At 36.2% G+C, this 27,331-nt stretch overlaps 1 protein-coding gene across 4 annotated transcripts; it reads right to left on the bottom strand.

Moving 5' to 3' along the window:
* Positions 1-1,848: 1,848 nt before the first annotated feature.
* On the bottom strand, positions 1,849-27,331 carry PPP1R42 (protein phosphatase 1 regulatory subunit 42). 4 transcript variants are annotated; one of them, XR_012622424.1, is made up of 10 exons: positions 27,155-27,331; positions 25,827-26,036; positions 23,864-24,030; positions 23,287-23,425; positions 20,830-20,946; positions 14,885-15,002; positions 13,449-13,577; positions 12,038-12,191; positions 4,466-4,590; positions 1,849-1,906 (listed from the first exon to the last, which is right to left on the bottom strand). XR_012622424.1 is itself a non-coding variant. In XM_074817880.1 (9 exons), the coding sequence occupies exons 2-8, from the start codon at positions 25,953-25,955 to the stop codon at positions 12,055-12,057; spliced, it is 936 nt and encodes a 311-aa protein (XP_074673981.1). In that variant the 5' UTR covers positions 25,956-26,036; positions 27,155-27,331; the 3' UTR covers positions 2,980-4,590; positions 12,038-12,054. The 4 variants fall into 4 exon arrangements, 2 of the variants coding, with proteins under 2 accessions (XP_074673981.1, XP_074673998.1); XR_012622423.1 differs by lacking the exon at positions 1,849-1,906 and adding an exon at positions 2,449-2,511; XM_074817880.1 differs by lacking the exon at positions 1,849-1,906 and having other exon boundaries at positions 2,980-4,590.

Below are 27,331 nucleotides of genomic sequence, written 5' to 3'. Positions count from 1 at the left end.
CCTGGCTGGGGGTTTCCCTTCTTCCCTCGGGAGCTGCTCTGAGCAGAGCTGCGCTGTCGGTATTTGCAAGGCCGTGCTTACGGGCTTCACCTGCCCCGCGGAGCAGCCTTCAGCCTCCCGGTGCCCAGGAGGAGGCCGCGGCTCCCCGGCGGGGGGTGGAGGCAGCTCCCCGCAGCCCCGCGGAACCCGGCTCGCACCCCGACCCGCGTTTCGGCCCGAGGCTCCCGGATCCCAGCTCAAGGGAGCGTTGCCGAAACCTTTCCGCAGCTAAAAACCCCCTGAGAAATTCACTCGACAGACACATCTCTGCCCAGCCAGCCCCCGGGCCTCAAACCGGCAGTTCTTGAACACGTCCTTAAACCCGCTCGTTGAAGCACACTGAAAACACCCTCGCCCACAGCGTGACGTGACGCGCTGCCGGGCTCCCCGTGGGCCGGGGACACTCGCCTGGGGCTCCCAGAGGAGCTGACTGGGTCCAGCGCACGGGCCCGGGGCTCAGCTCCCCGCAGCCCTGGGAGGTGCCCGGGCGCTGCTGGCCCGAGAAACGTCTGCTCAGACCGGGACTTGGGGCCCGACGGTGGGACCCTCAGCCACGCTGGTACGAACGGGGCAGTGACAGACCGAGGCCTTCCCCGTGTGTCCCAACTGCCCAGCCACCCTCAATGAGCAGATCACGAGCGCTGTGCACTTCTTCTCTGCTCTAATTAATGACACAAAATGACGTGGTTTTTTGACTTTCCCATGGACACACACTGCGTTCAGGCTCAGCACAGGAAAGCCAGCGGAAGGAGTTGGAAGAGGAGTGGTGGAACCCCCATCGCCATCTTTTGACAACTCCAAATCCAGCTTGCTGCAGGGTGCAGTTAGAGATGGCAGAGCGAGATTTACGAGCAGGGTTTGGAGAGACCACCCTGGCTGCTAACACTGTTACCAAAGAAGAGGTGCATTAGATATATTAAAAAATCCCAAACAGATACAAAGGTAGATAATTATTCTTTGCCCTGTCAAGACTTTCTCCCACTAGAAGACGCCTCTGTTGTAGCCACGAAGAGATCCAGTGATGATTTTCTTGTATTGACCCACTATTTAAGGCTAAAGCTGTAACAAGCCGCTGCAGCTGTTTCTTCTTCTTTCCCAGACAAACATCTGAGAATGACTTTCCTGCCTTACCTTCCACAGTATATTTCAAATCTGAGAAACGCCAGACTCACAGAAGAGCCAGATTTCCAGTGTGATTTAGGTAAGAAAAAGCTCTACCAGAGACAGAGCGATGTTTTTCCAGGTACACTTTGCTCCCTTCATGTCAAATTATTTTCTGGTTTTACGGCTACAATTCAGCATGAACGTTCATGGTGTTTCTTTCCAATTTGTTCATTTTCTCCCATTCCTGTTTCTGTATAAGGATTTAACAAGTATGTTTGTCTGCTGGTACGGTGAAGCGTGGATATTGGTACTACTGACAGACTAGCAGAAATGTTGCTCATCTGAGTAGAACAGTTACGGTGCAAAGCCGCGCACGGGCTTTGGTCAGGTCCTGCTGATTCCAGCTGTAGCTTGGGAGCAAATCAAAGGTGAGACACAACCACAGGAGAGTCAAACCAGGTTGAAATTCAGCATGTCTGCTTTATGGGGAAATGTCAACATTTCATAGTGGGAGTGTATTCCAAACCCAAACAAATATTTGAAAATTTCCAATTAAATACTTTTCCTTGCTTCAAATGCCACGTTGTTAGTGTATTGTAGGACCGCAGCGTATTCTGCTCTTATGTTAAATATGTCCTATTACAATGTAGCAAAATACTTTTTATTGTATTTTCTGAATTACTAAAAGTAGAGCTGCTTCCTAGTATTGAAATACCAGAACATGTCAGTGCTTCTCCTGTATGCTGTGAGAAAGATTTTAACACTGAAAAAGAAAATAGGATAAACATTTTTAATTTCACCTCTCCTCCCAAATTTGCTTATCAAAGCAGTTTAGCTTCCAAAAATGTTGTCTGAATCAAAATTCCATTTTGAATTACAATTTTTGTGAACATTTTCACTAACAGCCATAAAACAAAGAGTTTAAGTGCTATCTCTTACTCCCCCTTTAAAATTGTCCTCTCTCTAGATTTTTCCATCGTCATAAATACAAGTATTTTGAAATAAATGTTTTTTTTTAAAAAACACAAAATTTTCAAAGGCAAGTTGCAAAAATGAAACTTAAGTGAGTTCAGTGTTCCTTGCTCCCAGCTACCACCAAGAAGCATCCACTTTTTTCAGTAATGATGACTTTTAAAATCTATCTAAAATACTTATCAGAAGGGCTCCATTCATGTGCGTGTGCGTATGTAAGTGTTAAAGCACAATATTAAGGGTTTTTTTTTAAAGACTGAAGAGATACTGAGAATGCACCATAATTCCATTTCATACCCACACATATTTAAGGAAATATTTCCAAACTATTCCACTGGAGATCACAAGAAGGGTGTCCAATTTGGAAGGGTCTCCATTAGCTCAGCTCTTCTCACTCTAAGAAGAGAGAAAGGAAAACCGGAGTGAAGGATGAAAACCCCGGGCGATCTGGCTGAGAGTTTTCCCTTTGCTGGCAGCCCCATGAGAAGCACAGTGTTGCAGCCAGCGCGAGCAAGCAGAGTGGGAGCTGAACGGGGTAAGGCTGGCTTTGCTGGGGCAGGAGAAGTGTGAATATTTATGCATCAAACGACAGCATGAATGACTGCACTCAAGGGGAATCGCAGACTGCAAAGGCAGGGGTTTAGAGCAGGCCGAAGAATGGGACTGAATGTACATGTATGCAGTTGGGATGTAGCCAAGCTATTACAGAATATAAAAAGTGAGAGGGAGATCAGATCCAGAGACCGAGACCCACTTTGCTGTGGAAGAGTTTGAGAAGGGTTTTCTTTAGCTAAATGTGAGTTGCTTGGCTGCAGCGTTCTCTGTGTGAAACCCCATGGCTCGTATTGTACAGGGAATAATTAATTCAGGTCTTAAATATTTTATTTAATGTACAAGAAACTAAAATCTTTAAGCCAGAAATACTCGGAACCTATGAAAAATAAATCACACTCTAGACGGCTTACAGAGCATAACCCATGTTGAGAAATACTAAAAATCCATTAAATGTTTTTGAATGGGTGTGTGTAAGGCAGAGAGAAGAGTAAGGTGGAAAGATAACGCCGTGCTATAAAGATCAGGAGGTGACTAATGCACTGCATTGAGTCAGTAATCCAGCAGCTGCCACTTCAAATGTGCTCACCAAAAGTATTGACAGTCTTTGCTGGGAATTGCCTAAACAAGAAGCAACTTTTTTTAATGTATGTTTTTCTGTCTTCCTCCACCTGAATATCGTTGATGACAACAGCTAAAACAAGAAGTGTCATGCTTGGTTAATACTAATTTCAGTAATGGACTAATAACTGCAACTACATATCAGAGCTTTATTCACTGTTTTGTATTTTCTTATTTTGAAGGCAAATGACTCACTAGCTTTAACAGTAGCAAGTGGCACCTCAGGGTTATAGTACCACGCATTTACTACCTTAGTTTTGGAAATCTGTTTCTTTATAATGAAGATAAAGACCTTGTTATTCAAGGGTAGAATGCATGCAGGAGTTAAATTTATTTGAAATATCTTTATCAAAGGGCAATAAAACATAAACAATAACTAACTACATAAAACATTGAATGTGAAAAGACAGATCCTGATTTCCTTATTCAGGAAAAAGTCCTTTCTTATTTCAGAGAGGGTCTCAGGCGTAAGATGCTGAGCTGACCTTCATACAGAGGAACTCCATTAGGAAAGGTTTTATTCCAAGGGCAATTTACAATCTGGGCTTTCCTTTCCTTATCTGTATGTTTGGAATTTTCCTCTATCAGAAGTCTTGAGTGTCCATTTAATTACTCAAACTAGTGCAAAGCAGCCAAACTCAAGTCCCGGTTACTTAAAACAGAATTGGAAGTAAAATTAATGTGTAATACTCCCAATCCAAACATTAATCAGTACAGACATGATTAATCTTCTCATGCCTTTTTTCCTAACTATTCCACATTATTCACGAGAACTTGGAAAAATCCAAATGATGGAAATTATTTTTTAGGAGTACAGATCTTCTCCAAAATCATGTGCTAATAGCTCCTTTCTTCTTGAAGTAAGAGACTATAAGCATGCCTCTGCATAATTGCTAAGAGTATCATATATGGAAAGAAGCAGCTACTCTGGTATTCAGGTCACAAACTAGGTAAGACACTGGGTAAGAACAACTCCTTTCCTGTGGAACTTTAAGTACTAGGCAACCAGTTTAGCCTACCGCGTGATGATGTTTTTATATGCTTTCAATACAAAGCATTGCTTCTAAATAAAGATTATTTTTCTGAATGCTCTTAAAAGTGTAAGTTCAACAGACCATTTTGCCTGGTTTTGAGATTACAAAGACACAGATAACATATCCAAAAGAGATGCCAGTACCTTTCTTTGTAAGCTTTGAGGGAAAAAAAAAATAAAATCCAATAATGGCCAAATCTTCACATCCTGTAACTTCTGGCTTTTAGAATTCAAGTTACGTCTGCTGTTACTTCAGATTCCTCCTCAACCTACATCAGAGAGATCAGAGAAGACAGATGAGATCTTCATGTCAGAACCACACCAAAGCCCCTATTGCTCCTGTCTTCATTAAGGCTTCCCAGGACCCCACAACATTTCTACAAAATTTATAAGCAGTGTTATCAGAAGCTGCAGATGAAAAAAGAAGGTCTTTACCTACCGACTGATGCAGTGAAAGCCCTTTTTTTTTTTTTTTTCCCCAGTGCCAAACCTGGGACCAGACTAATCTGAATTGACATAATCTGAACATTTGGAGTGTTATACATTCCTTTATTACAAAATTGACTGACTTTCCACACACAAAAATGGTGATAGTTAACAATGTTTTCCACATAAATTTGTATCAAGTACTGATAATTTTCAAGTTCTGTAAGAAACAAAATCTTAGTAATAATCAAAGCAATTTCTCATATAAATGAAATCAGATAAGACTCAGTCTTTTATTCCAAAACATTTTTCTACAAACTATGTGAAACTGATTATACCCAACTTTACTGGACATGTAATTAGTGATTACTATGACAGTCTGATATATTAACTCTCCAAGAAAGGAAGATCTTATTGCTCCAAGTTGCTTTTTGAATTAAAGTATTAGTCTATTACATGGATCATTTCACAGCTGGCTCTGATTTATCTTGGTTTTGATGCAGCAATTAATTCTGCTCAGAATTAAGAGAACAGAAAGATGTAGTCAGTCATTTCTGTGGTCTCTGGTTACAGTGTTATTTGATTGAAGAGGTAAGGTTCAAATACATATTTTTTTAGCAGTGAACTCCTAGAATCTTTCAAGGCCACATGACAAAGTAAAAACTCACTGTTGTTTGTTTTTTTTTTTTACCGAGCAAAATAAAATTTATTTGTTATAGTCACAATATATAACATTTATGAGTTAGTGACTGTAAATCAGCAGGTTCACATATTAATTGATTCCCCTCAGAGCTCTGTTAGTCAGGATAGCTACTTAGCACAAGACACTGAGGTAAAACATCATAAGAAAAAGAAGGAAGAGCCTTTCATATCCCCTTATTTTTATCAGTTACACTCTGAATTACAACCACATGCTTTCCCATATTAACAGTTCACATGTGTGAATCCTCATCCTGAAAAATCAATGGGCATATCTTGAACACTGACTCAATTTTTTGGCTATTTTTTTTCCCTTTCTGTCTCAATCTCAGAATTTTTGGATTGTGTGGTGTTTATAGCTGTATCACAGGCAGTTTTATGCACTACTTTATAAACCTGCATATATAAAGAAATAACATGGCATTACATTAATGTACACCTTGCACTGTTTTAAATGTGACATTTAAGAAAAATAGGAATTTTTCATTGGTTACTGATCTAAAGTTCACATTTGACCTTTAGAACAGTAACTCAAACACTGTGTGTGTACACAGTGATTACAAAGCTTATGTATCTATACATATATTCTGATTATGGTTGGAGCAGTACCAAGGGGAGGTGTTCAATCACTGATGGGTGCCTTGTTTTTTTTCTTTTTGGTACTTCTAACACATCAAAAAGTTCCAACAGTGCTGCAGATTGCTCTGAAAGCATCAGAATCTTTACTGGCATGGCCTGGTCTCACACCTCCTAGGTCCTAGGAACAGTTTTTGGTGGGGAGAAATACTACCAACAGTAGATGATGATGGAGTTAGAAATCACTAAGGCAAATCTGACACATGCAAGTCTTTGCAACTGGATGGGATGCATCCCAGGGTGCGGGAAGTGAATTTGAGGAGGAGTAGCTGTTACTAAGGAATTAGTGGTTGTAATGCTGTCCTCCAAAATGTAGCATCTCAGCTTGCTACAATGATTGCATTTTCACCTCAAGTTTGTTAAAGCAGCTGCTTTCAACTTTTCAGATGTGGAAGTATGCCTACACAATGTGTGACAGGATAAAGGAAGGCAAATATCGAAACAGTGTTTATATCATTGCAGTAAATTACTTTATTGGAACTGACTTCAACTGAATAGCTTCCGGAGTTATACTGAAGTTATTACAGAATTTATTTATATAACTCTATTCAAGTAGCAGTCTTTATTTTAACCTCAAGTTACTTTTTAAATCTCCCATGCAGGTATCTGTTTTAAAACCCTGAAAACACAGCATTATTTCTTTACTTTGTTAATTTGATTCATACTTTGTGTATATAAAAGTGATTTTTGTCATTTTGTAAATTAGATGCACAATGAAAAATGTGCAGTGCTAGCACAGTGAACTAAAATGTTATGAAGTTTTGAGTTTTTTTCTCAACAGTAGTCTGTAAAAGTACTGATAACAAAGATCTAAGGATAGGAAAAAAGTAAACACTGCATACTAAATGTCTCTTTCATTTATCTAATAACTATTATAGTGAACATGTAACACCTGAAGAATAGATATGCAAAGGTCTGTTTGCTTTTTGTTTATTTTACCATCCTAAAGTAGTACTTCATTCCTGATACAGTTTTGATGGAGCCATTTACAAGATGCAACTCACTCTGAAGTCACTGAATATCTCTCTCTCTCTCTCTCTCTGCATTCTGTTTAAAATGTTATTGACCTACAGTTGGACTCAATGATCTTAAGGGTCTTTTCCAACATAAATTATTCTAAATATTCATGTATTTTACATAGAAGGTTTCAAACAGTCTGGGTTTCAATGTTCTTGAAAGTGTATTACAGCCTGCAGACCCAGATATCCCCAGGTAATTTTTTGACCTATCACTGGTTGACAAGTTGCAGGGGTCATTTGGTCTTCTAAAGGTCTAGGAAATAGCACGTGTCTCCTGGAAGAGGCAGCAGACTAATGCAGGCAGATGGGCTCCTGCCAGCTTGCCAATCAGCAGGCACATACCTCCCGACAAGAATGTGCCTCTATGAGATCTGGTCATCCAGACACGCAGGAGTACATGTGGTCTAGCTGGCAATCTGCTCCTTGGGAGATGCGTACTTTCTCTCAGGAATTTGAAAAAGCATTTATTCTTTTCAAGGGCACAGTGGGTCTCTCGGTGCATGTGTTCTGTAAGTGTATTTTACATCCTTTCTCTTTCCCAGTTTAGGGCACAGCCAGCAGCACAGAGAACAGGAGTGGGGGAGGCATGGTCATGGCCAACAAGGGATGCTGAATGATGGGGAAGTGTTAAGTACTACAGATTTGGCATATATTAAAACTACTTTTTTTTTTTTTTTTCCTTTTAATTACCACTACTGAAATGTAAGTTTAGGCAGAAGATAATGCCACTTGTGTATCATCTTGCATGTTTGTAATGACAGTTCTATTTTTCCTTCTAAACAGATTATGAAGTACCATGGGCAGAATCATTCAGCACCACATTCAGCAAGGCTGTAAACATGGCTACAGAAAACACCACGAAGGTACACATTACTGTAATGTTAATTATGTCCTACAAAAGCACTTACACTCACCTTTGCAGGTAGTGCATATTCTCCAGGAAAAAGGGAACCAACCACTACATTTGCTGAATTGCCTGCTGAAATCTTACATGGGCCACAGTAAGCAGAAACTGCTAATACCTGACCTCCTTCCTAATGGCTCTGCTTCAGCAGCACTATTTAATTTCAGAATGTCACTTCCCGTCTTCATCCTTACACTTTATCTAGCATTACAGTTACTCCTTTCATATCCTATATCATGGCTGAATAATTCAACGGCAAGTAAATTCCTTACATTTCTCTTCCACAGCCTTCATCACTAATTGCTGATTGATACTTTCTAGACCTCACTGAGGAGATGTTTACATTTGTCCTTCAACACCATCACCAAGGAAAGGCAGTGGGACGGGCTGTAGCTATTGGAAAAGGCACTCCAGGTTTGTTCAAAACATGCTCTCAGCTCCGCCAAAGTGCTCCAGCTGGTATCTCCAAATATTTAATGCACTAATTTGGAATACAGCTGGAGTGCTTGTAGGCTATTCAGTGGCTAAAACCAGCTCCAGGGTGCACAGCTAAAAACTGCACTGGTTTGTATCTTAACTCTGTATTTCTCCTTTTCCTGAAGCCAAGGTTTAAAATATTTTTTATTTTTGAATTTTCAGAAGTTTGCTGAAGTTATTATTCAGTAAGAGAACAAGATTCAGGTTACCTGGAGGTAACATACTCCCCCACTGCCCTCTCAAACAGTTCTATAAGAGAACTATGTTCTGCAATATGAAATAAACATAGGATTGTAAATGTTATGTTTGGGGTATACAATCATTATAGCGTCAGTTTCAGCCCTCCCCCCAAAATGGTCATATAATAGGGCTTAATAATTCTATTTATTATAATGCCAGTAAGATTCATATAAATAAAAGCCCAGTATACATGCAGAACTTGTATGTTCTTACCTGTTACCAAATATACATTACTCTATATGGATTTCAGACCACAGAAATCACCTCAAGGCATTAATAAATACATACATACATACAATGCTGATAAGAGCACCTGTCAAAGAGCTAAGAAGGGGAGAACTAACATTGCTCACTGCAAGGTCCTTTCATTTGAACTAGAACTTGAACTATGCAGGATGTGCATGGTGGCTAGGAGAGCGGCTTATGATTAGTTGCCACAATGCAGTGTACTTATTATATACTGACTATATCATTTAAAGATATTACCATATTCCTAATCACATAACATACACTGGAGAGACAAAAGGTGACTTTCCCACCAAATTCTGAATTGCTACAATATTGCTATGAATACCTACTACGATATTTAATTCCATGAGTAAGGAAATGTGGGCAGAAACTGCTGGTCACAGATTAAGTTTGCAACATCAAAATTTCAACAACTTCTCTACTCAGGGAAAATTAATAATAGTGTATCCCATTGGAAGGTATTAGGTATCTTTAAAATAGTTAAGTGATTTGTTTTCTTTTAATTACTTCCTGTCAATATCCATAATTCTCTCTAAATGTTCAAAACTAACTTAAAATCCAATATAAAATAGCTATTGTTTTTATATCATCAAAAAAGAAAGATTAATGACATATTTCGGTAATCTAGTAATAACTGGCTTTTTTCATTGTTCAGGCTGTATGTAATCCTCAGTGGATCTTAGATGTAGGTTAAAAAGGTATTTAATGCCTGTTTTTCAGTTGCCAAGGTCAAACATCACCTAGCATGTATAGGGAAAGAGGAAACATCTGTTGGAATAATTTATTTGACTAACACAGAGGGTAGGATTAAAATTCACTAATTTCTTTAGTCCAATACTGAATGTCAATTAAACAATACAGGTATTTGTTCAGTTTGACAAAATTTCCTCGCTTTACATGTGGGCACATTTATGCATATCCCTAATTACTGGCTCTGGCAAGGGAATACTGTGATTTGTCATTATTTCATATCTGCATATACTCTGAGAATGAGTATTTCTGTGTTTTGAGTTTTGTTTTTTTTTTTTTCCCCCAAAACACATTTTAAAGAATTCACAAATCTTTACCCAATTCCCAAGACTCTTTGGTTTCCATGGAATTCCACTAGTAACAAGATTAGAACGTGTCTCAAGATCAGCAATTACATGTGAAATTGTAATGTAGAGCTACCTTCAGCAACCAAGATAAAAGTCCCACTTACAAGTTTTTTGAAAATATTAAATGTGTGTCATCTGACTGTAGTTTATTCTAACCTTTATGTGAATCAGAGTAAAATCTTCTAAGCTAATAGTGAAAAAAAAACCCCTCAAATTGTTTAATTTGCAAATTAAATTAATACAAATATAGACATTTTATTCCAATCAAGTATGGAAGATGCAACCTTTGCCTTTCTAGGGTCAAAAGGGATTTCAACAGGGCCAGGATTGTACCCCAGCTCTTTAATACTGGGAAAATTTTTGTCAGGCAAAGCAACTCAACAATTGGACAGCTTTTTATCATAGTGGAGTAAAATCAGAATGCTTTATCTCAAAGCAGATAGCAGAAGTTCTTATGCTGAAGAAACTAACTTCCTGGAAGGTGCTGTACATGCACGTTCCATCCTTTATTAGGACTAAGGGGAATGGTAAATGAAAAGCGTAGTTTTATTCAGCCTGGTGCAAAAGACAGAATGCTAATAAAGACGAAATGTGAGCTGACAGAATATTGAGCATGTGGACAAACTCATTTTACAATGGAATTAAAAGAGAAAAATGCATGTTTGTATGGCCTGAGTATTAGCCTATACCCCTCTAAATTTCACAAGCCCGGACTATTCACTGGAAAATAATCGTATAGTAGTACTATTTGGTGATAACTACTGCATTGTTCCTGCAGTTCTTGTTTTTAAACTTCTCCCCTGGTATGTGCCTTCTGCAGCTGGAAAAAAATTCCAGAATGGGCATGTATAGGATGAGTTCAGTTGCTTTTTAGGCCAGAACATATCCATTGTCATATGAAGAACAAAAACGTTACATTGGAAGAGAGCAGCTCTGTGATTCGTAATTCTTCTTCCCTTCTCAAGGGAAAGGCAGATATTTTTAATCAGAAGAAATAATCAGTAGGAACAAAACTGATGGAATGGAGAGTGGTAAGTTGTCAAGAATAAAATAGTATTAAATGTTGCTCAGTTAAATTTTCAAACATACTAATAAATTCTGATTTGAATGTAAAATAAAACACTCCATTTAGTAATTTCATTACAAAAGAATACCTGTGTCAGTTGATTTTATTTATTTATTTAATCTACAGCATTGCATAAATGATGATTTTTTTTTGTTGGCCAGTGCAGCTGATAAATAATAAAAGTTAGGTTAAAAGTAGCATTACAAATCTGGAAGGAGTGATATTAGGTCCCAAATACTGAACTAAACTGTTACTATGGGTAAAACTGGAAAAACTATAGGTCCCAAACTGCAAATCCCTATGAGGAGATTTTATTTCCACAAACAGTTGCATTAGAGTTCACAAGGCTGCTTATGTGAGTAAGGAATACATATGCTAAATTCTGAATTGTTTAAATTAATGTCTAAATGTCTGAGAAGCACACACATCAGATTTTCTTTCTTGATTATCTTGATGGTCTTGACCTGATGCTACAGGAAAATGCTAATTAAGTAGTTAATACACTGGAACATGTGTATTAGAAGTAAGCTATAATATTGAAAAGCGATTGTTTCTCCTTCTGCATTTTACTGTGGGCACGGGATCAACCTTCACCAACGTCGACAGCAACTATACCTCCAAGAATTAATTTCAATATTCTTTTACCTTTGTGGAAGATGACAATCAAATGCATATGACAGAAACTAGTAACACTGGAATGAAGTTATTATTATTAGCTAGTCTACTGTTTATAACCAGAAACTGAAATCTATTATCCTGTCTTTCAAAGAAATAAAGACAATAAATATAACATAGTTAAAAACACCTGAAACTGATTTCGGATGAAATTTTACCTTCATGTACTCATTTTCCAACTGACTCAGTAAGAGCTACCAAGAAGAGGAAGATGTCTGAAGAACATACCTGAATTTTCATCTGACTTATTTTTTTTCCAGTATTCTGGGCAGAGGTTTTCTTTTAACCTTGTGCATCTCAGACAAAACTAAAAAATTGGGGTTTTCTTTCACAGAGTGACTGTAGTGAAAGGGAAGAATAGGATAAAGTGTTTCAAAGTCAGCTGCAGAAAACAAAGAAAAAGGATTAATTCAATATCCCAAGTCAAACCATATCTATTTTAATATTCAGTATGCTTGATCACAGGTTCCAATATATCTTGTTATAGAAAACAGTGTAATAAGCCTTAGGGTAAAATGCCTCAAATTTGATAACTGAGAATGGAAAACTTTGTATGAAATTATGGAAAGTGTTGCAAACACTGATGAAGGTGAATATTAAAGCAGGTATTCCCATTCAGGTAGTTATTTGAAAGGAAGACAATTCAATTACATAGCACCTTCTTATATCAGTAGTTATTCAGAAGAGAGAATATTACTTTCAGAACCATTGCCATTCACATATGGCTGCCAAACGCCGAGCAGACTGCAACTTTTTTGGGGCTGAGGCTGACAGGCAGAGTGCTTTTCACTTCACATCTTCAAAAATAATTGATCTTCCTGAGATTTCATGAATTAATAATTTGAGATACTATGGCTATAAAGAACATGCTCTCTCCCCCAAGTTACATATCACAGTTTATCTTCTGAAAGCAACAATGTAACTGCCACCAATTTTATTTTATAAATATGGTCATTCAAACCATTCTGAGTAATTTGAAGTCTAATGTCTGTTTCCAAATCCTGCAAGATGGCAAGACATGCTTTTAAGTCATTTATGTGTCAATCTGCAGTCAACTCTATAACAACAACCCCCACCCCACCATTTTTTTAAAACCTCAAAGTTTATTTCAGGTTTTGCTTGCGTTTCAAAACTAATTTGTTTTCCAGCTTCAAGAACATGTCGCCTTTTCTTTTAGGTTTAAGGCCTTTTTTTCCTCCAAGACTTCTTTTTTCCCTTTCCAAGTTTAAAACTTTTACTTCTGCTAGACATGTATCTTGTGAAGATGGCAATTTACACAGATCAAGTAAGTATCAACAAATAGATTTTAAAAGTATGATGTTTTTCATGCATATTTATTCTAGAATGCCCAACACTTCTCCTTTTTTTTATATGGAAAGTAATCACGAGTATTTACAAACATTCAAAATGTACTAGCTACTCCTTTTCATAATTCTGGGAGATTGGGATGGGAGGGAAAAAACACCACATGACATAGTGGTAAAATTAAATTTTATGTTGGAAAAGTTCTATTTCTACTCCTGTGTTTTGGTCTCAGCACCAGTACAAGTCTCATTCTTAGTATATTTACTGTTAGCTGCTATTTTATTGTTTCTATAATGTTGCAAATAAGCATGAAGTAATTGATTAGTTTGCTTACAAAAATGTAGATAGGCTGCATGTTCATTTGTCATTCTTTCTTTGGGTTTTTTCCTGGCAGCTTTGGAGGCTTTCCAGTTCATTAGGAACTGTCTTTCCATTTCTTTAATTTCTTTCCCATCAAGAGATTCTGTCAAAGAGAAGAGAACATATTCTGTGATACCCGAAGTTAACTAAAAGGCTGTACAAAGCTGCTATGTAATGTGTACTGGTTCTGTATTTGCTCTCTCCAAATCTTTTTTGCTCATTTTAGCCTTTTGGTAAAAAAAATACCCAGTAGAGTTTGATATTCATATTCATTTTCAAGCAAGAGTGAGTTGACATGTCTTAATTACAAAAGAAAGCATCTAATATTTTTATTACTATTATTATTATTATCATATATTATTTTTATAACCTTCAACATTCAGTTAATGTGCAACACCTTATAGAAAGTTCTGAAAAAAAGCTATTCTCTCATAAGTTATATATCGATGCAGAAATTCAGGTTAAGAGAGAGAAATTGCAATCAAGGAATCCTACTGATCATATAGCCAGAAAGACAGATTTGGCTCTTTAAGGTGAACTTTACTCACTTAGGTGCCATAAAGCTTATGCTCTATGTTTCCTTGGTTGCCTCTGCATTTCTGAGTCAGAGCAAATTTGGCCACAAATTTAGGTTGTGTTAAAACTGTCCTAAGGTTCTGTTATTTTCATTGTGCAGATGTGCTTTTTATTTTTCTTAATGGTCAATATTTTGTACTCTCAGAAAATAGAAAAACAAGTTCTGTAATTACAATTTTTAAGATAATTGTGACCTTTATCTAGAAAAGTAAAAAATAAGCAGATATTTTTTACTTGTTTCTACAGTATGAATACTTACATACAGAAGACTAAGTTGCTTCCTTTTATGCTAGAATTGTCTCAAAATAATAATAATATGAATTGCATCACAGTAAAATTAAGATTAACAAATGCATTCATGAGTAAACTGCTTTTAAGTTAAAGGACAAATGTCATATAACAAATTCAAACATGATGAGGTATGATCTGTATAACTGTAACTGTACAACTAAAACACCTAAGCAACTACTACAGGCTGATAGGGGAGTAGACTAAACTTATCTTTGAAAATCAGTTTCATAACATCTGGAATACAAACACAAAAAAGTCTTACTGTTTTATAATAAACTCACCAATCATCTATTATACAACGAACGGTTACTACTACTAATAGCAAAAGCTAAGCAACACGATTTGTGCAGTTGATCACATAAGCAGTTTTAGGTACTTTGCTTGTATATAAATAAAAAATTTATCATTTGACATAAATATCTATGGCAGTAATTGTGTTTACATACATAGTGCAATTCAAGAACCATTAATATATCAGTTATTTTCTAAAACAGTGAGGGTTATGGGTGGGTTTTGGGGCTGGTTATTGGTTTTATTTTTTACCCAAAGTTCGTGACTGTACTACAATCCTGTCCCTGTACTTTGCTTTTTGGCAGATGGGGTTTCCTGTAAGATCCATTCTGCGTAGCTTTGTCCATTTGTTTAACACAACCTCCAAATCCTGCAATTGACACAAGAACAGAATACTGTGATTATTTTTTCCTCTTCCAGAGTAAAATTCAATAGTAATGTGATTTGCTCAGCCAGGCCCAAATCCTGCACACAGAAATAACTTCAATGAGACTATTCATGTATTAATATGCACATTAAGAATGTGCATTTTCAAATAGAGTGGTGCATAGCATTCCCTGAATATATCATAATTGCACAGAAGAAATGGTGATGCAGTTGGAAAACTCTGTATTTTTAAGGATACAGTAATGCCAGCTATGGAAAATTACCACTACAATCCTACTTATAAGCATCTAAAGTTGAGGAATTACCCCAAAAATTTGTATGATATGTAATGTCTGTTAATGCATCCCCATGGTCTCACAGAGTCCTTAGACTATCAGTGTCTGATTAGGTTTTGAAAAATTTGTGGAAGAAAAAATACATTAGAGAGAAAGAACAGACTAAAAAAAGCTAAAAATCACACAAATCACAATAGCCTGCCTCTCTATATATGTGTAAAACTGTATTTTACAAGAGAAACAGTAATCCCCTCCCTACACAACTGTGGGTGGTCAGTTATAGTACTGGCCCAAATAGTGAAAGTTTTGAAATATACCTTTCTCCATCTGGGTTTCTGTCTAGTTACCCAAGGGCAGTATGACCTAGATAAAACTTCTCCTGTCTTTTAAGTACAATAACTTCAAGTTAAAAGGATGCAAAACTTAGGTTGGTCCTTTCTGCTCAGTCACCCTACTTTCCGAAATACTTTCTTTTCAAAATTTCACTTAACTGTCATTCTTGATAGGCTTCTTTATATGTGTGAAAAGTTAAGAAGGGATTAAAAAACAATCTGTATGAAGACAAGAGGAGAGGGAATTTATGTTCTACAGTTGTATTAATTTGGAAAAAATCTACTAATCACGATGTGACAGATTCCAAACTGCAAAGTCTGTAGAATTTTGCAGCTTGATGCCAATAATGAAGTATTTAGCGATGTAGATATCTTTATCCTTCAAATTTAGAAAATCACCTGGGTAACGCAAGCAGGGAGAATTCTGGTTCTGCAAGCTCTACTCCCTTCTTAGAAAATCCTCCTGGGAACATTCTATGGGTTATATAATACATGCTTAGAAGAATCACATGGAAGAGGAAGTGGCAGCACAGCCTCACACCTCCAAACCATATCATTTTTTGTCTATTGATGATGATGGTGATATCATCTATCGTAAGCCAGTGATGATAACATCTTTTTAGAAAAATAGAGAGCAAAAGCCTGGTTCTGTGAGGAGCAAGACTGATAAAACAATGCAAGAAACCCTGAGAATCAGTCCACATGAAGAAATGTTGATAAATCTCATAAAGTTACACAACAAAGCTTTATCAGCATGTATCAGAATAGCAGTATGATAACCCCCACAGTTTAGGTGCTAACACTTAATCACAAACACAAGAAGTTAGGGGAAAAATATTTTAGGCTTGGCTTATTGAAAAAGAAACAGCATTTAGCAAGTGTATTTATTTAGTCTTACCTGAGCATTCAGGCATTGTCATTGAAATCTGTAAAGTGTTTGAGATTTCACTAGAAAGAACTTTTTCAAGTAATAGTTTTGCAACACAAAATTGTCTGTTACTGAAATAAAATGTATACAGTTTAACTTTGATGAATGTATACAGAGAGTCCTGTAGATTTTTGTTAGCTGTTACTTACTTGATAAATGACCCAGAACATGCTTACTCCAGTGTATGTTTATCTAAGAGCACACTAATCCTGTGCTGAAATATGATTACCCTTTCGATACGCTCTAGTTGTTCATTGCCTTCCTGTCTCTAATAAAGTGCTTTCACTTCCCAGCCTTTCAATAAGCTGTACTAAAGGGACCAGACACTCTTCTGGGCAGTCTCCGTTTGATAAATGATCATGTCATGCTATCACTTTGAGGTCTGCTACAAAATACTGACGAGCAAATTATATTCCATTGGGGGGGAAGGGGGGAAGGGCAAGTGCCTTAGTAGGCAGCTGTAGTGCTGGCAGTAACGTTCTTACCAATTAACGATGGCCATTTAAGAATTGCTATTTGACCAGTATGCTCCAGTTTTTATCGGAAACGTCTAGTCCAACTGCCCTAACTACATCTACAGACAGCAATTTGTCACCATTTTGATTACCTGTCATAATCTATTTGAGAAAATCTATAATTCTTCTCTTGTTCCTGACTCAATTCTGAAGAGAATGAATTCATCTTTTGTGATATCTTCTTGTCATAATCAATACTGGGCAGAGGTTGAATAAATTAAAGACTTAGGAAATACAGATTTTTATAGGTATTTCTAGCTATATTTTCTCTATCTATCCAAATACTCATACAAGTCATCATCTTCCCAAAACTAATGTAATTAAATAAATGATATTCTGACTTTTTGTAAACAGGAATAGTTGGGTTTTTTTTTTAATAGGAATAGTGGGTTTTTTAGGAAAATCCCTTAGTATTCCAACCCAAATACACTGCAGCCTAGAAGTCCTTGTGAACCTGGCTCAAGTAAACCAGAGGCTCGATAGGGTAAATAAATGAAGCAACAGAAAATAAAGAAAAGCCAATTTTATTAAAATCAATTATATTCTTGATAACTGACCTAAGGCATGTTTTTTACATGTGGTGGCTAGTCACAGTAACTTATTTTGCATGAACTGAGAAAAATTACTTAATTTTGTTCTGTCCACTATTCAGACTGCATTGTAAAAACTTCAGTCACGTGAAACAAGGTCATGTGCCTTGAAGTCTGTTAATTATGCTAACAATGCCCTGAATTAGCCAGAACCTTAAGTTCTTGATTTTATTAACCCTAATTTTCAACTATGCTGAAATCAACATGGCATTGTTGAAAAGTGAGGGAGTATGGGTTTTCATAATAATGTGAGAAAAACTCAGATAAAATAATTATACTAATTAAACAAAAGTGAGAAAAGTCTACGTGAGAAGTTTGTATTTCATGAGTTTCTTATGCCTTTCACATTTCCCTCTTTTGCAAAGATTCCATATTATTCCTACTACACAGATCCCTGCTGTTGACCAGCCCTGCTCAGGCAGGGATGGCTCCGCTACAGCTTCTCTGCCCACCGGCTGAAGCAGAGCTGGGTACAGAGCTCTCTGACCCTTCTCTGTCATGCAGCACTGCCACGGGCTCTGATCAATGCCAGACATTCCGGGAGATGTTCCTGGTGGCAGTGATGGGGAAGCAGGAACAGGAGAACATGAAACATAGTGCTTTTGGCATTGGTATACATCAGAGTTTTGAAAACAGAGGGGCAAGAGGGAGAAGAATGGAGGCAGCTTGTGTGGGAATGAAAGAGCCTTTGCTGCGTGTAACAAGTTCAGCCAGCAGAAGGAATTAAGTATATGCAGCACAATTGTATACCCTCTAAAATCCTTTCAGCTATCACGTTTGTAGAGTAAGGTAAGCCATGGAATCATGAAATTCAGGGTTGCAAAAAAATTGAAACATATTCAAAACATCTGCTATTTTTTTTAAACATTTACTGGATGTGCAAGATCGTTCTTCTGCTAGATGTTCACTCTAAGTTAAAGCCTCTTAAATAGAACTACAACTTTTTTTTTTATACTTTGCATGGCCTACTGCTTTTTCAACAGTTTGTTTGGGTTTTTTTAAATTGAAATAAGAATTTATATTAGTGATAAGTAGAACCTACTAAAATGTAATCTCTAAACCACAGTAATTTTAGCTGGAAAGTTGGGTATCCAGCTCCATTACACTATATGCTTAGAGACATTCAATGTGGTCATTAATTTTACAGGTCTGCAAAGATATGAATAGAAATACACTGTCTGCTCCATATTTTCAAAACACACAGGACAGTCACTTTCAAAATTTACCAGAGCTTGATCGAAGTGTAACTGAACACAGCAGCAGCAGCTAACTCAAATGCTAACCACATAATTTTTCAAAAGCTGAGACCATGTAACATGGAAGTCTAAATGTCTAATTGATTTGGGTAAATATTAACTCTGGTCTTCCTGATGATGAAATAATGAAATTTAATAATGATTAAATAATATATACAGAGCTACTGAATAATGCAGTCTTTTTGTCCTCTCCTTACTCTGTTTCAGAAGATACTGTTTTTTCCTCTGAGGCACTGAGAATGCTGTCTCTGAACTCGCATCCTTATTCTTAAAATTAGATGGTTCTTTAGCTAAGATGATCTTTTTTAAGATCAGCACAACTGGAGCTTTTGTATTTATAAGAAAGAAAAAAGACAATTTAAAAAAATCACTGCAAGGTGTTTTATTTAGAAAAGGAATCCTTTTCAAAAGGGAAGCTTTGGAGAGACTAACTATTTTAAAAAGCTTACTGTTATTTTGATGTAACCAACACATTCAATATGGTTTTAATTATCCAGCAAAAGCCTACATGAATTGTATTTTGATATGAATTCAATCACAACTGCCAGCCAGAAATGCAGCTTGAAATACTAGAGGATTATTAATGTATCATTCAACATTTTTTAATATTAAAATGTAAAAAATTAAGAATACAAATAAAGTATATTGACCTAGATAATTGATAGATTATGTACACAAAATACTGAAATTTCCTCATTAGTAAGCAGAACTTTCAAATTTAATGTAAAAGATATTAAGTGTTCTAAGAAGTAATAAGAATACTTATTTTAATAATTACTAACCAAATAAAGTTAACTTTTCTAAGGAAATAGAATGTATATGCAAACCAGTAATGAAAGAGTTTATTTTAATCAAGGCTTTGTCTTGGTGATTTGGGTTATGATTTAAGCCAACTCATTTTAATATTTATTAATAAAAATATCAATTTCAAAAAAAGCAGAACACTAATGCCTATGGTTTATACTACACGAAAGCAGTGTTTATGAAGTTACTTATAAAGCTTGTTCCATGCCTCCACCATGCAATGATGGCATCAGCATACTGTTCAACACAAATTTGATACTCAGTTACTAGCATGACACTAAAATAATTTTTTTAACTGCTCTTTATGTCAAGAAGTAGAAGACATCATAACTTATGAAAATAATGAGATGTGAGAAGGCCAATACTCCTGTTCCTTTTTGAGAAGATAAGCTGGAAATTTTAAGTCTAGACCATTCTGTTTGAACCACATTCACTATTGCAAAAGGAAAAGCAAAAATACTTTTATTTCATTTGTTTTAGCTGCTGCTGTGGAAGTTAGAGCTCTTGCTTATGAAGACACATCTCCTTAGCAGAAATTTATGAAAGAAATTCAATGTATACTTTCATGACAAATACTTCTTATGCTACTCCAGCAACAATAGTCAAAAAGTCATTTTGATATTAGAATGGCTGCAAAATCAGCTAGATGATCTGAAAACCAAGCAGTGGCTTTTCTTTACGTTAAAATAGAGAATTAAAACTGTAATATGGTAAAATATTGCATGTTAATTAACAAACAATGGCCATGTCATCTTTGCAAATTAAGCCACTGATCGTCACTCAGATGGTCAAAACATACACACTAACCCTACATTTTGGACATATCATATTGTAGTTATAACTTCCATGCATTTACTACTCAGTTGATAGATGCATGCACAACTGCCACTTTATGTAGGATTAAAGGACATTTGGACATCCTAGATAAGTAGTTCGCCATTTTTAATCTCAACAAGATTTTTGGATGAGAAAAGCCAGCATGCTTGGAAAGTCACAGGTTCAGTAACTGCAGAAATAAAGTTTATTTTTACTCATCTATTTAGTGATAAAGATGAATTTGACTAATTTCTGATCACCCATACTAAATAGAACAAATATTTATTTTAATACCTTCATATGTTGAAGTTGATTGTCAACTGCTCTAAAATAAGAAAGATTTTCTAAAACTGCCAGTTCTTCTAATTCATCGATGTTGTTATTGCTGATATTCAACACAGACAAAGATTTCTGAAGGAAGAAAAGTAGAAAAATAAAACCTTTTTTTTTCATGCATGCACGAGTCAAGTTGTAAATTCTTACAGAAAATTCTCTTAAAGGAAAAACAAGCATATGAAGCAGAAACATGCAAATACAGTTACCATATATGTCACACATTGTTTTACATTGGCTTTCCATCTTGTCCTAAAATGCTGTTTATTTTGGTTTTTGAAGTCAAACAGAAGTAAAATTATTTCTCACTTATTTCAGGAATTCTTAGGAAACACAGAATTTTAATTTTTCTCTAAACACATTCAAATGCTTTACAGAGTTCTGCAAGTGCTACTAACTCTACATTTGAAGTATGAAACCGACACAGAAATTGCCTGCCTTTTCCAAGGTTACATCTGAACTGCACAGAGCTGAAATCCATATCTGATACCTACGCAGTCTCTTTTAACTGCTGGACGATGCTGTTTTGATCCTGCAAACTTCTTGGTATACATACCTCTATTCCTTGTCCCTTCTTTGGAACATCAGTGAGTCACATAATGCACTTTGCCATTTGTAACAGACAATAGTTAAGAGAGATCTTTACATTCTGGATAAAAAGTAAATGTGTTTCAGGTGTTTATCTCAAGAAATAATGTAGTTTCACAGAAAAGAAACAAGAAGATTCTATCTCTAGAAGATGAAAAAGGACACCTAATCCAGTGAGTTTAGAATTATACCAGATATGGACTTAAGCACTAGTTAGAAAATGTCTCTTTCATCAGTGTGTATGGGAAATGTAACCCCATTCTAAAATCTGACCAAGATCAACATTGCCCACAGAAATTACCAGTATCATCCCGATACACGCAGTGCGTAAACTTCATCTCCTCAGTCAAAAGATTCATGATACTGTCATCATCAAAACATTTGCTTGTGTTACACAGAGAGCTATACAGTCCCATGTGTTCAGCTCTTTCATCTCTGACAGCATTAAGAGCCAGAAACAGATAGAAGAAGATGAAGTAAGAAGTGATGTCCTAAAGAGGGACAAACACTTAGCACTCGAAGGATAAAAATAGAATGTTTTTACATGTAGCTTCCATAAAGATGTTATGTGGCCAAGAATGCAAAGTGTTTCTTACAAAACCAAACCAAACCAAACTAAACTAAACCAAACCAAACCAAACCCAACCCACACCAAAAGACCTTAGATAAAAGCCATCAAGAACAAAATGCTAGTGACTCTAGGCCAGTATGCTGAAACACACTGAAGTATATGACTTATCATCCCAGGAAGATTATACCGATATAACCACCCTCTACTTTCATCATTTCTCCAATATAGAAGGAACAAAACAAAAGTGCTCTTACAGGAATGGCTCATTTCTATTAAAGGAAAATGGCAATACATGTCTTGGATTACTTAATCTCAGAAAGAATTAGAGCTAGGAAAATGTTTATGATATACACATGAACAAAAGAATGCACTTTTCTGTGAGTTCTTCACCTTCACAAAAAGCCCTTCAAGCCCTGACTACACTTTGGTAGATACAGCAAGATGAATTTTTTTAGCACAGAACTACATCCATTAGTAAATAAAGTCTATTTTCTTTTAACCACTTCAACAATACTTTTGCTGTTTACCAAGCAATTAATATGTTGAAAGAAAACTTCAAAAGCTGACTTTCCTTAAGTCTTGTCATACCACAACATAGAAAAACTGCAGAACTGAAACTGAATGCTTTTGATTGTGCTGCTCTTAATAGCCAGAAAAAAAAGCGGTTTGCACCTTTTTCATAGAATCATAGAATCATTCAGGTTGGAAAAGACCCTTGGGATCATCAGGTCCAATCATCAGCCCTACTCTACAAAGTTCTCCCCTACACCATATCCCCCAGCATTTCATCTAAACGACCCTTAAACACATCCAGGGACGGTGACTCCACCACCTCCCTGGGCAGCCTATTCCACTGTCTTTTTTTTTTGCCATTGCATTCTCTAGAGAAATAGAAAAGGCAGTAAATAAACTAATGTAACAATCAAATCTGAGAAATACCAACAGGCTAATTCACTACAAACTAAGTAGGCTAAGATGACTAACAGTGATAAATTCCTACCCCTTTTTCAGTTTATTCACATTCTGTTGGTATAGTGCATCCACACATTTCCATCCTTCACAGAAAAATAAATGACAAAGTAGAATCTGCTGGACTCCTTGCTTATATGAGAATTAGGACGGGAGTCCCCTGGTAGAACTTGAAAGAATGCCACCAATTGGCAGAAAAGGAAAACACACAGTGATAAGTCCTAATCACTTCTCTTCAAAATACTAATCTACTGATTAATGGCTCATTGAAATTCTCAGAATGTACTTACTGCCAGGGACCTAAGAGATCTTGGATCAAACAGAAGCTTTTCACCAAGAGGGAGATGTTGACTTTCAATATGTAGCTCCCTTATTCTTTCTATTTTATCCAAACCCTCTACTACAGTGATGCAGTTGCCCCCCAGATACCTGCAGAATAGAACACAAAATAGATTTAATATCCTTTGAAAGTAACAGCAAACACAAGGCCTCAATATATTTTTAAAAATTAAAATATTATTTAATAATACCTTTTTTATTATAATAGAAAAAGTAAATAATCTAGAATGTGAGTAGAACATACATCTTACAGATCCAAGGTATTTTTAGCAGTTTTAAACATTGCTGCTATTATTATTATTAAATGGCTGAAAAAAGAAAATAATTTAAATGCAAACAAATATGTTAAGATGATATGTCATTACTTACATCATAGAACACTTCATCAAAAAAATCATAAGCAATTACTTTTATTCGAAAAGCAAAATTTAAGAACTGAAAGGACCTTAATTGCTACATAATTTTTAAATTTCTTAGTGTAATAATTATTCTTCTACTAGTAAAATAAATAAATTATTTTCAACTTACAGTTTTTCAAGGTTTTTCAGCAATGAGAGATTTTCTATACAAGAAATACAATTGTTCTGAAGGTAAAGGTGTGTTATATTTGAAGCAAAGTCCAAGTTCTGGATTTGACTGATTTGGTTATCATATAAATATAGAACTCTAAGATTCTTACACAAAGAGAGGTCACCCTGAAACAAACAACAACAAATTAATGATATGTAGAGGTCACTCACTGCCTGCTTCTGGAAGCTCTTGATTGTTTCTATATTTAAGTTCTGCCGCATGATTTATACATTTTCACCTTTAACAAACACTTTTAACAACTCCTTTTCCTAGAAAAACTGAGTTAGTGTCAGTAATCATCAGATTTAAGACTGAAATCTGTCATTATTATTCTGCCATATAGAAGCTGAAGACTATAGCCATCAGCAGCAGGTACATCACATCCTGGGTGACTTCATTCCCTTCTGTGCCTTCATCAGGTGGATTTCAGAAAAGCCCAATTGTCACTGTAGTTTTCTGCATCAAACCTCAGTGATGTAATGGAAACCAGTTCTTGGCAAAGGAATACTGATTTGTACAAAAACTTGCACATCAATGTATTTTAATACACTCCTAAGGTTCCACTCAAATGTTCTTATAAGGGTTCTGTAAAACTTTTTTATGGCACCCGATGAACCAGTCCTAATCAAATGGACTGATCAAATTAGTATGACTATGGCTGTGCATGTTCCTAGGAGTGGGCTGAATAAACCCATTTGCTTGCACAATCTGTTCATAGAACAAGCTATTTAATCTTGACTGAAATCACACTTTTAAAGCAGAAATCCACCATACACAACATTTCAGTTGATCAGGGTTCAGCGTTTCAAAATGGGCTCAGTATCTTGAGGGGATTTGATTTAACTCAGGACTTACTGAAACCTGTATAAATTTCCCATTATTAAACTCAAAAGAAGGAGGACTGGGTTAAGTTTGCAGGTTTAGTCTTTGAAAATGAAAAGGTCATGGATTATTTTTTAAATGAATAAGCCCTTGGGAGCAATCTAAAAAAAAAATGTAGATTTTAACCTGACTAATCTGAAAAAGCCACTACACGAGTCCGAATTTGTTAACCTCACTCGGCTTATATCCTGTTCCTGAACTCCCCTTTCCTTTCTCAGACTTCCTCTGAAATCTAAAGAATAAATCACAGATAGATTGAAAAGATTGTGCTGTGAGTTAACAACTCTTTGTAAAATTCCCAGGACTAGAAAACATATGGCATTACGAGAATAAAATAAATGTTCACTTAATAGTATGTAATATCACTTTTTTTTAAAAAAATCTGATCTGCAAAATTACTAGTTCCTTACATCTTTTTTTTTTTTTTTTTAGAGCTGCAGATTTCTATAATAGTTCTGTGAAGTACTGCAAAAAATACTTCACTTTAACACTTCAGTTCATCTCTCTCGAGTAATTGCTTACATGGATTTTCCAGTTTAATTAATTAATAGCAAAAATAGTTAGCATACTGGTAACATCCTTCTTGTCTGCTACACAGATGATACATTATTTCCACAGTTTCAGGTAAGTAAAATACTTCAACAATATTTTTGCCACATAAAAAAGTGTCAGGTCAATAATAAGAACCCCTGCAGACTGTTGGAGTCACAGTCACCCACTTTGATGTTTTATATGAAAAGTTACAGCTGAAAGATTATTTTCACATTTCAAATGCCACGCATTTAAAATCCATTTAAACACTTTTATGTACTAGCAGTGTTCCACACAGTAACAGCAGTGAATGCTGAAGCATATTTCCAAACAGATGTATTATTAAGGCTTAGTTGCAAATATAAATGTTAAAACATAATATAGCTGTTATAAAATAGAAACTTGGCTTTGCTTGTTTGTCTCCCCAACTGTAAACAACTCATCATACCCGTAACTACAAGACATTTGAGTAGCCAGGTTAAAAGGAATAAAGAAAAATAAATCTTACAATTGCATCTATATTTTTGTCTGATAAATTCAGATGAGTTATTTTTCGCAGATACTGTCCAAAGTCCTCTTCACTGCGATTCTTGTGACTGATGCTTCTAGCAATTAGGTCCACTGTTAGTCGAACCATAATTCTGTAATAGGTCAAACTGCTCTACCGCTTTGTTTAATAGTGTATTCCACGTGCTCTTGTAAGTAGTTTTATAAAATGCTTTAAAAAAAAAAAGGAAAATGTTATACTACTTGTACCCCAAATCTTCAACAAAGCTTACATGTATACTTCAAATCGATGTTTCCCCCAACACAAATGTGTCCCCTTTTTGCCTAGTGACACATTTATGCATAGTCTTTGCTGCTTATAAAATCCCAGCCCTTTTTTGCTGTAATTTTTTCAAACTTTTAGTGTATTAAATGACATTTAAAATACGTTGTTGTATTTGATTTGTTGTTTCAGTGTGCTTAAGAGGGTTGCACCCTTGACTTCATCATTTTCATATAGAAATATGAGCACAATGCTCCACAGCAGGAGTAATTCTCACACATAAATAAGTAACTAGTGTCAGCTCATAACCTAATTGTTAGAAAATACATCACTCTCTATAGCAAGCTTTTTACAGGCTGTGAGAAGTCATATAAAGCAACTCTTTACACTCTTTACAGATCTGCACAGCCCTTTTGTTATCCACACAGCTGCATGTGAGTTTTTTGCACTGAGGCATACTTTAGAGGCTCTCAACAATACCAACCTTTTTTTGTTTTGTTTTGTTTTGTTTTAAACTCTGGCTTACAAATCGGGGAACGACAGGGAGGGAAGAAGGCAAGACAAATTTTGAACTGGATGTGTAAATGTTTTGAGGATAAAAATATCCTAACAAATGTAACTTAACAACTCAGAATAAAAAGGTCGCTTTTTTAGCCAGTACATAATACAATGCACATCATGTATTTCAGCCAGTACATAATACCCCCACATCAGTGTATCAAAACTGAGAAGACAGCAGAAAGCATCCCAATACTAAAACTCACGCAGTCACATAAACCAAGGCACGGAGAATCCTCCTTGCCAGTATTACATTTATGAGGAACTGAGGAAAAGCAAAGATTGAAACTGTGAAGACAGAAGGAACTTCCTTACTTACTAAGCAAGGTTGAAGCTCAGTAGCTCCCCCTCACCCCCTCATCCATGCGGGTTTTGGTTTTTGCTTTTTTTTTTTAAAGGTGGGGGAAGAAGGAGAGCTGAAAGGACATTGGGGTTTGTTTTTTTGCTTTTTTTTTTTTTTTTTTTTTACTAAGAAGTCTGTTTCTTTCTTGCTTTTTAAATAAAAATACCTTTCAGAGCCCTTTCTTAGACCTTCTCCCAAAACAAGCAGTAACAGCAGAGGAAAAGCCGAGCTGCCACCGGGGGGGCTTTGCGTGAGGCAGGTGTCCCTCGATCCCCCAGCTTCTGGAGCCGTGCGATTTCACACAGTCGTCCCCGTCCCGTCCCGTCCCCCCACCTCACCGCAC

The sequence above is a fragment of the Strix aluco genome, chromosome 1 (assembly GCF_031877795.1).
Source record: "Strix aluco isolate bStrAlu1 chromosome 1, bStrAlu1.hap1, whole genome shotgun sequence".
In the NCBI taxonomy this organism is placed as follows: domain Eukaryota; kingdom Metazoa; phylum Chordata; class Aves; order Strigiformes; family Strigidae; genus Strix; species Strix aluco.
The sequence above is the reverse complement of the archived record's forward strand: the minus strand, read 5'-3'. Positions and strand labels throughout refer to the sequence as shown.

What these genes read in the sequence shown, in the direction of transcription:
- PPP1R42 (XM_074817880.1), bottom strand. Translation starts at nt 25,955, where the DNA reads ATGGTTCGACTAACAGTGGACCTAATTGCTAGAAGCATCAGTCACAAG. An exon ending in ACAAAAATATAGATGCAATT is followed by an intron (nt 24,031 to 25,826) that starts GTAAGATTTATT and finishes TGTTTGTTTCAG; the next exon opens with GGTGACCTCTCTTTGTGTAA. An exon ending in GATCTCTTAGGTCCCTGGCA is followed by an intron (nt 20,947 to 23,286) that starts GTAAGTACATTC and finishes TTCTTCCTTCAG; the next exon opens with AAATCTTTGTCTGTGTTGAA.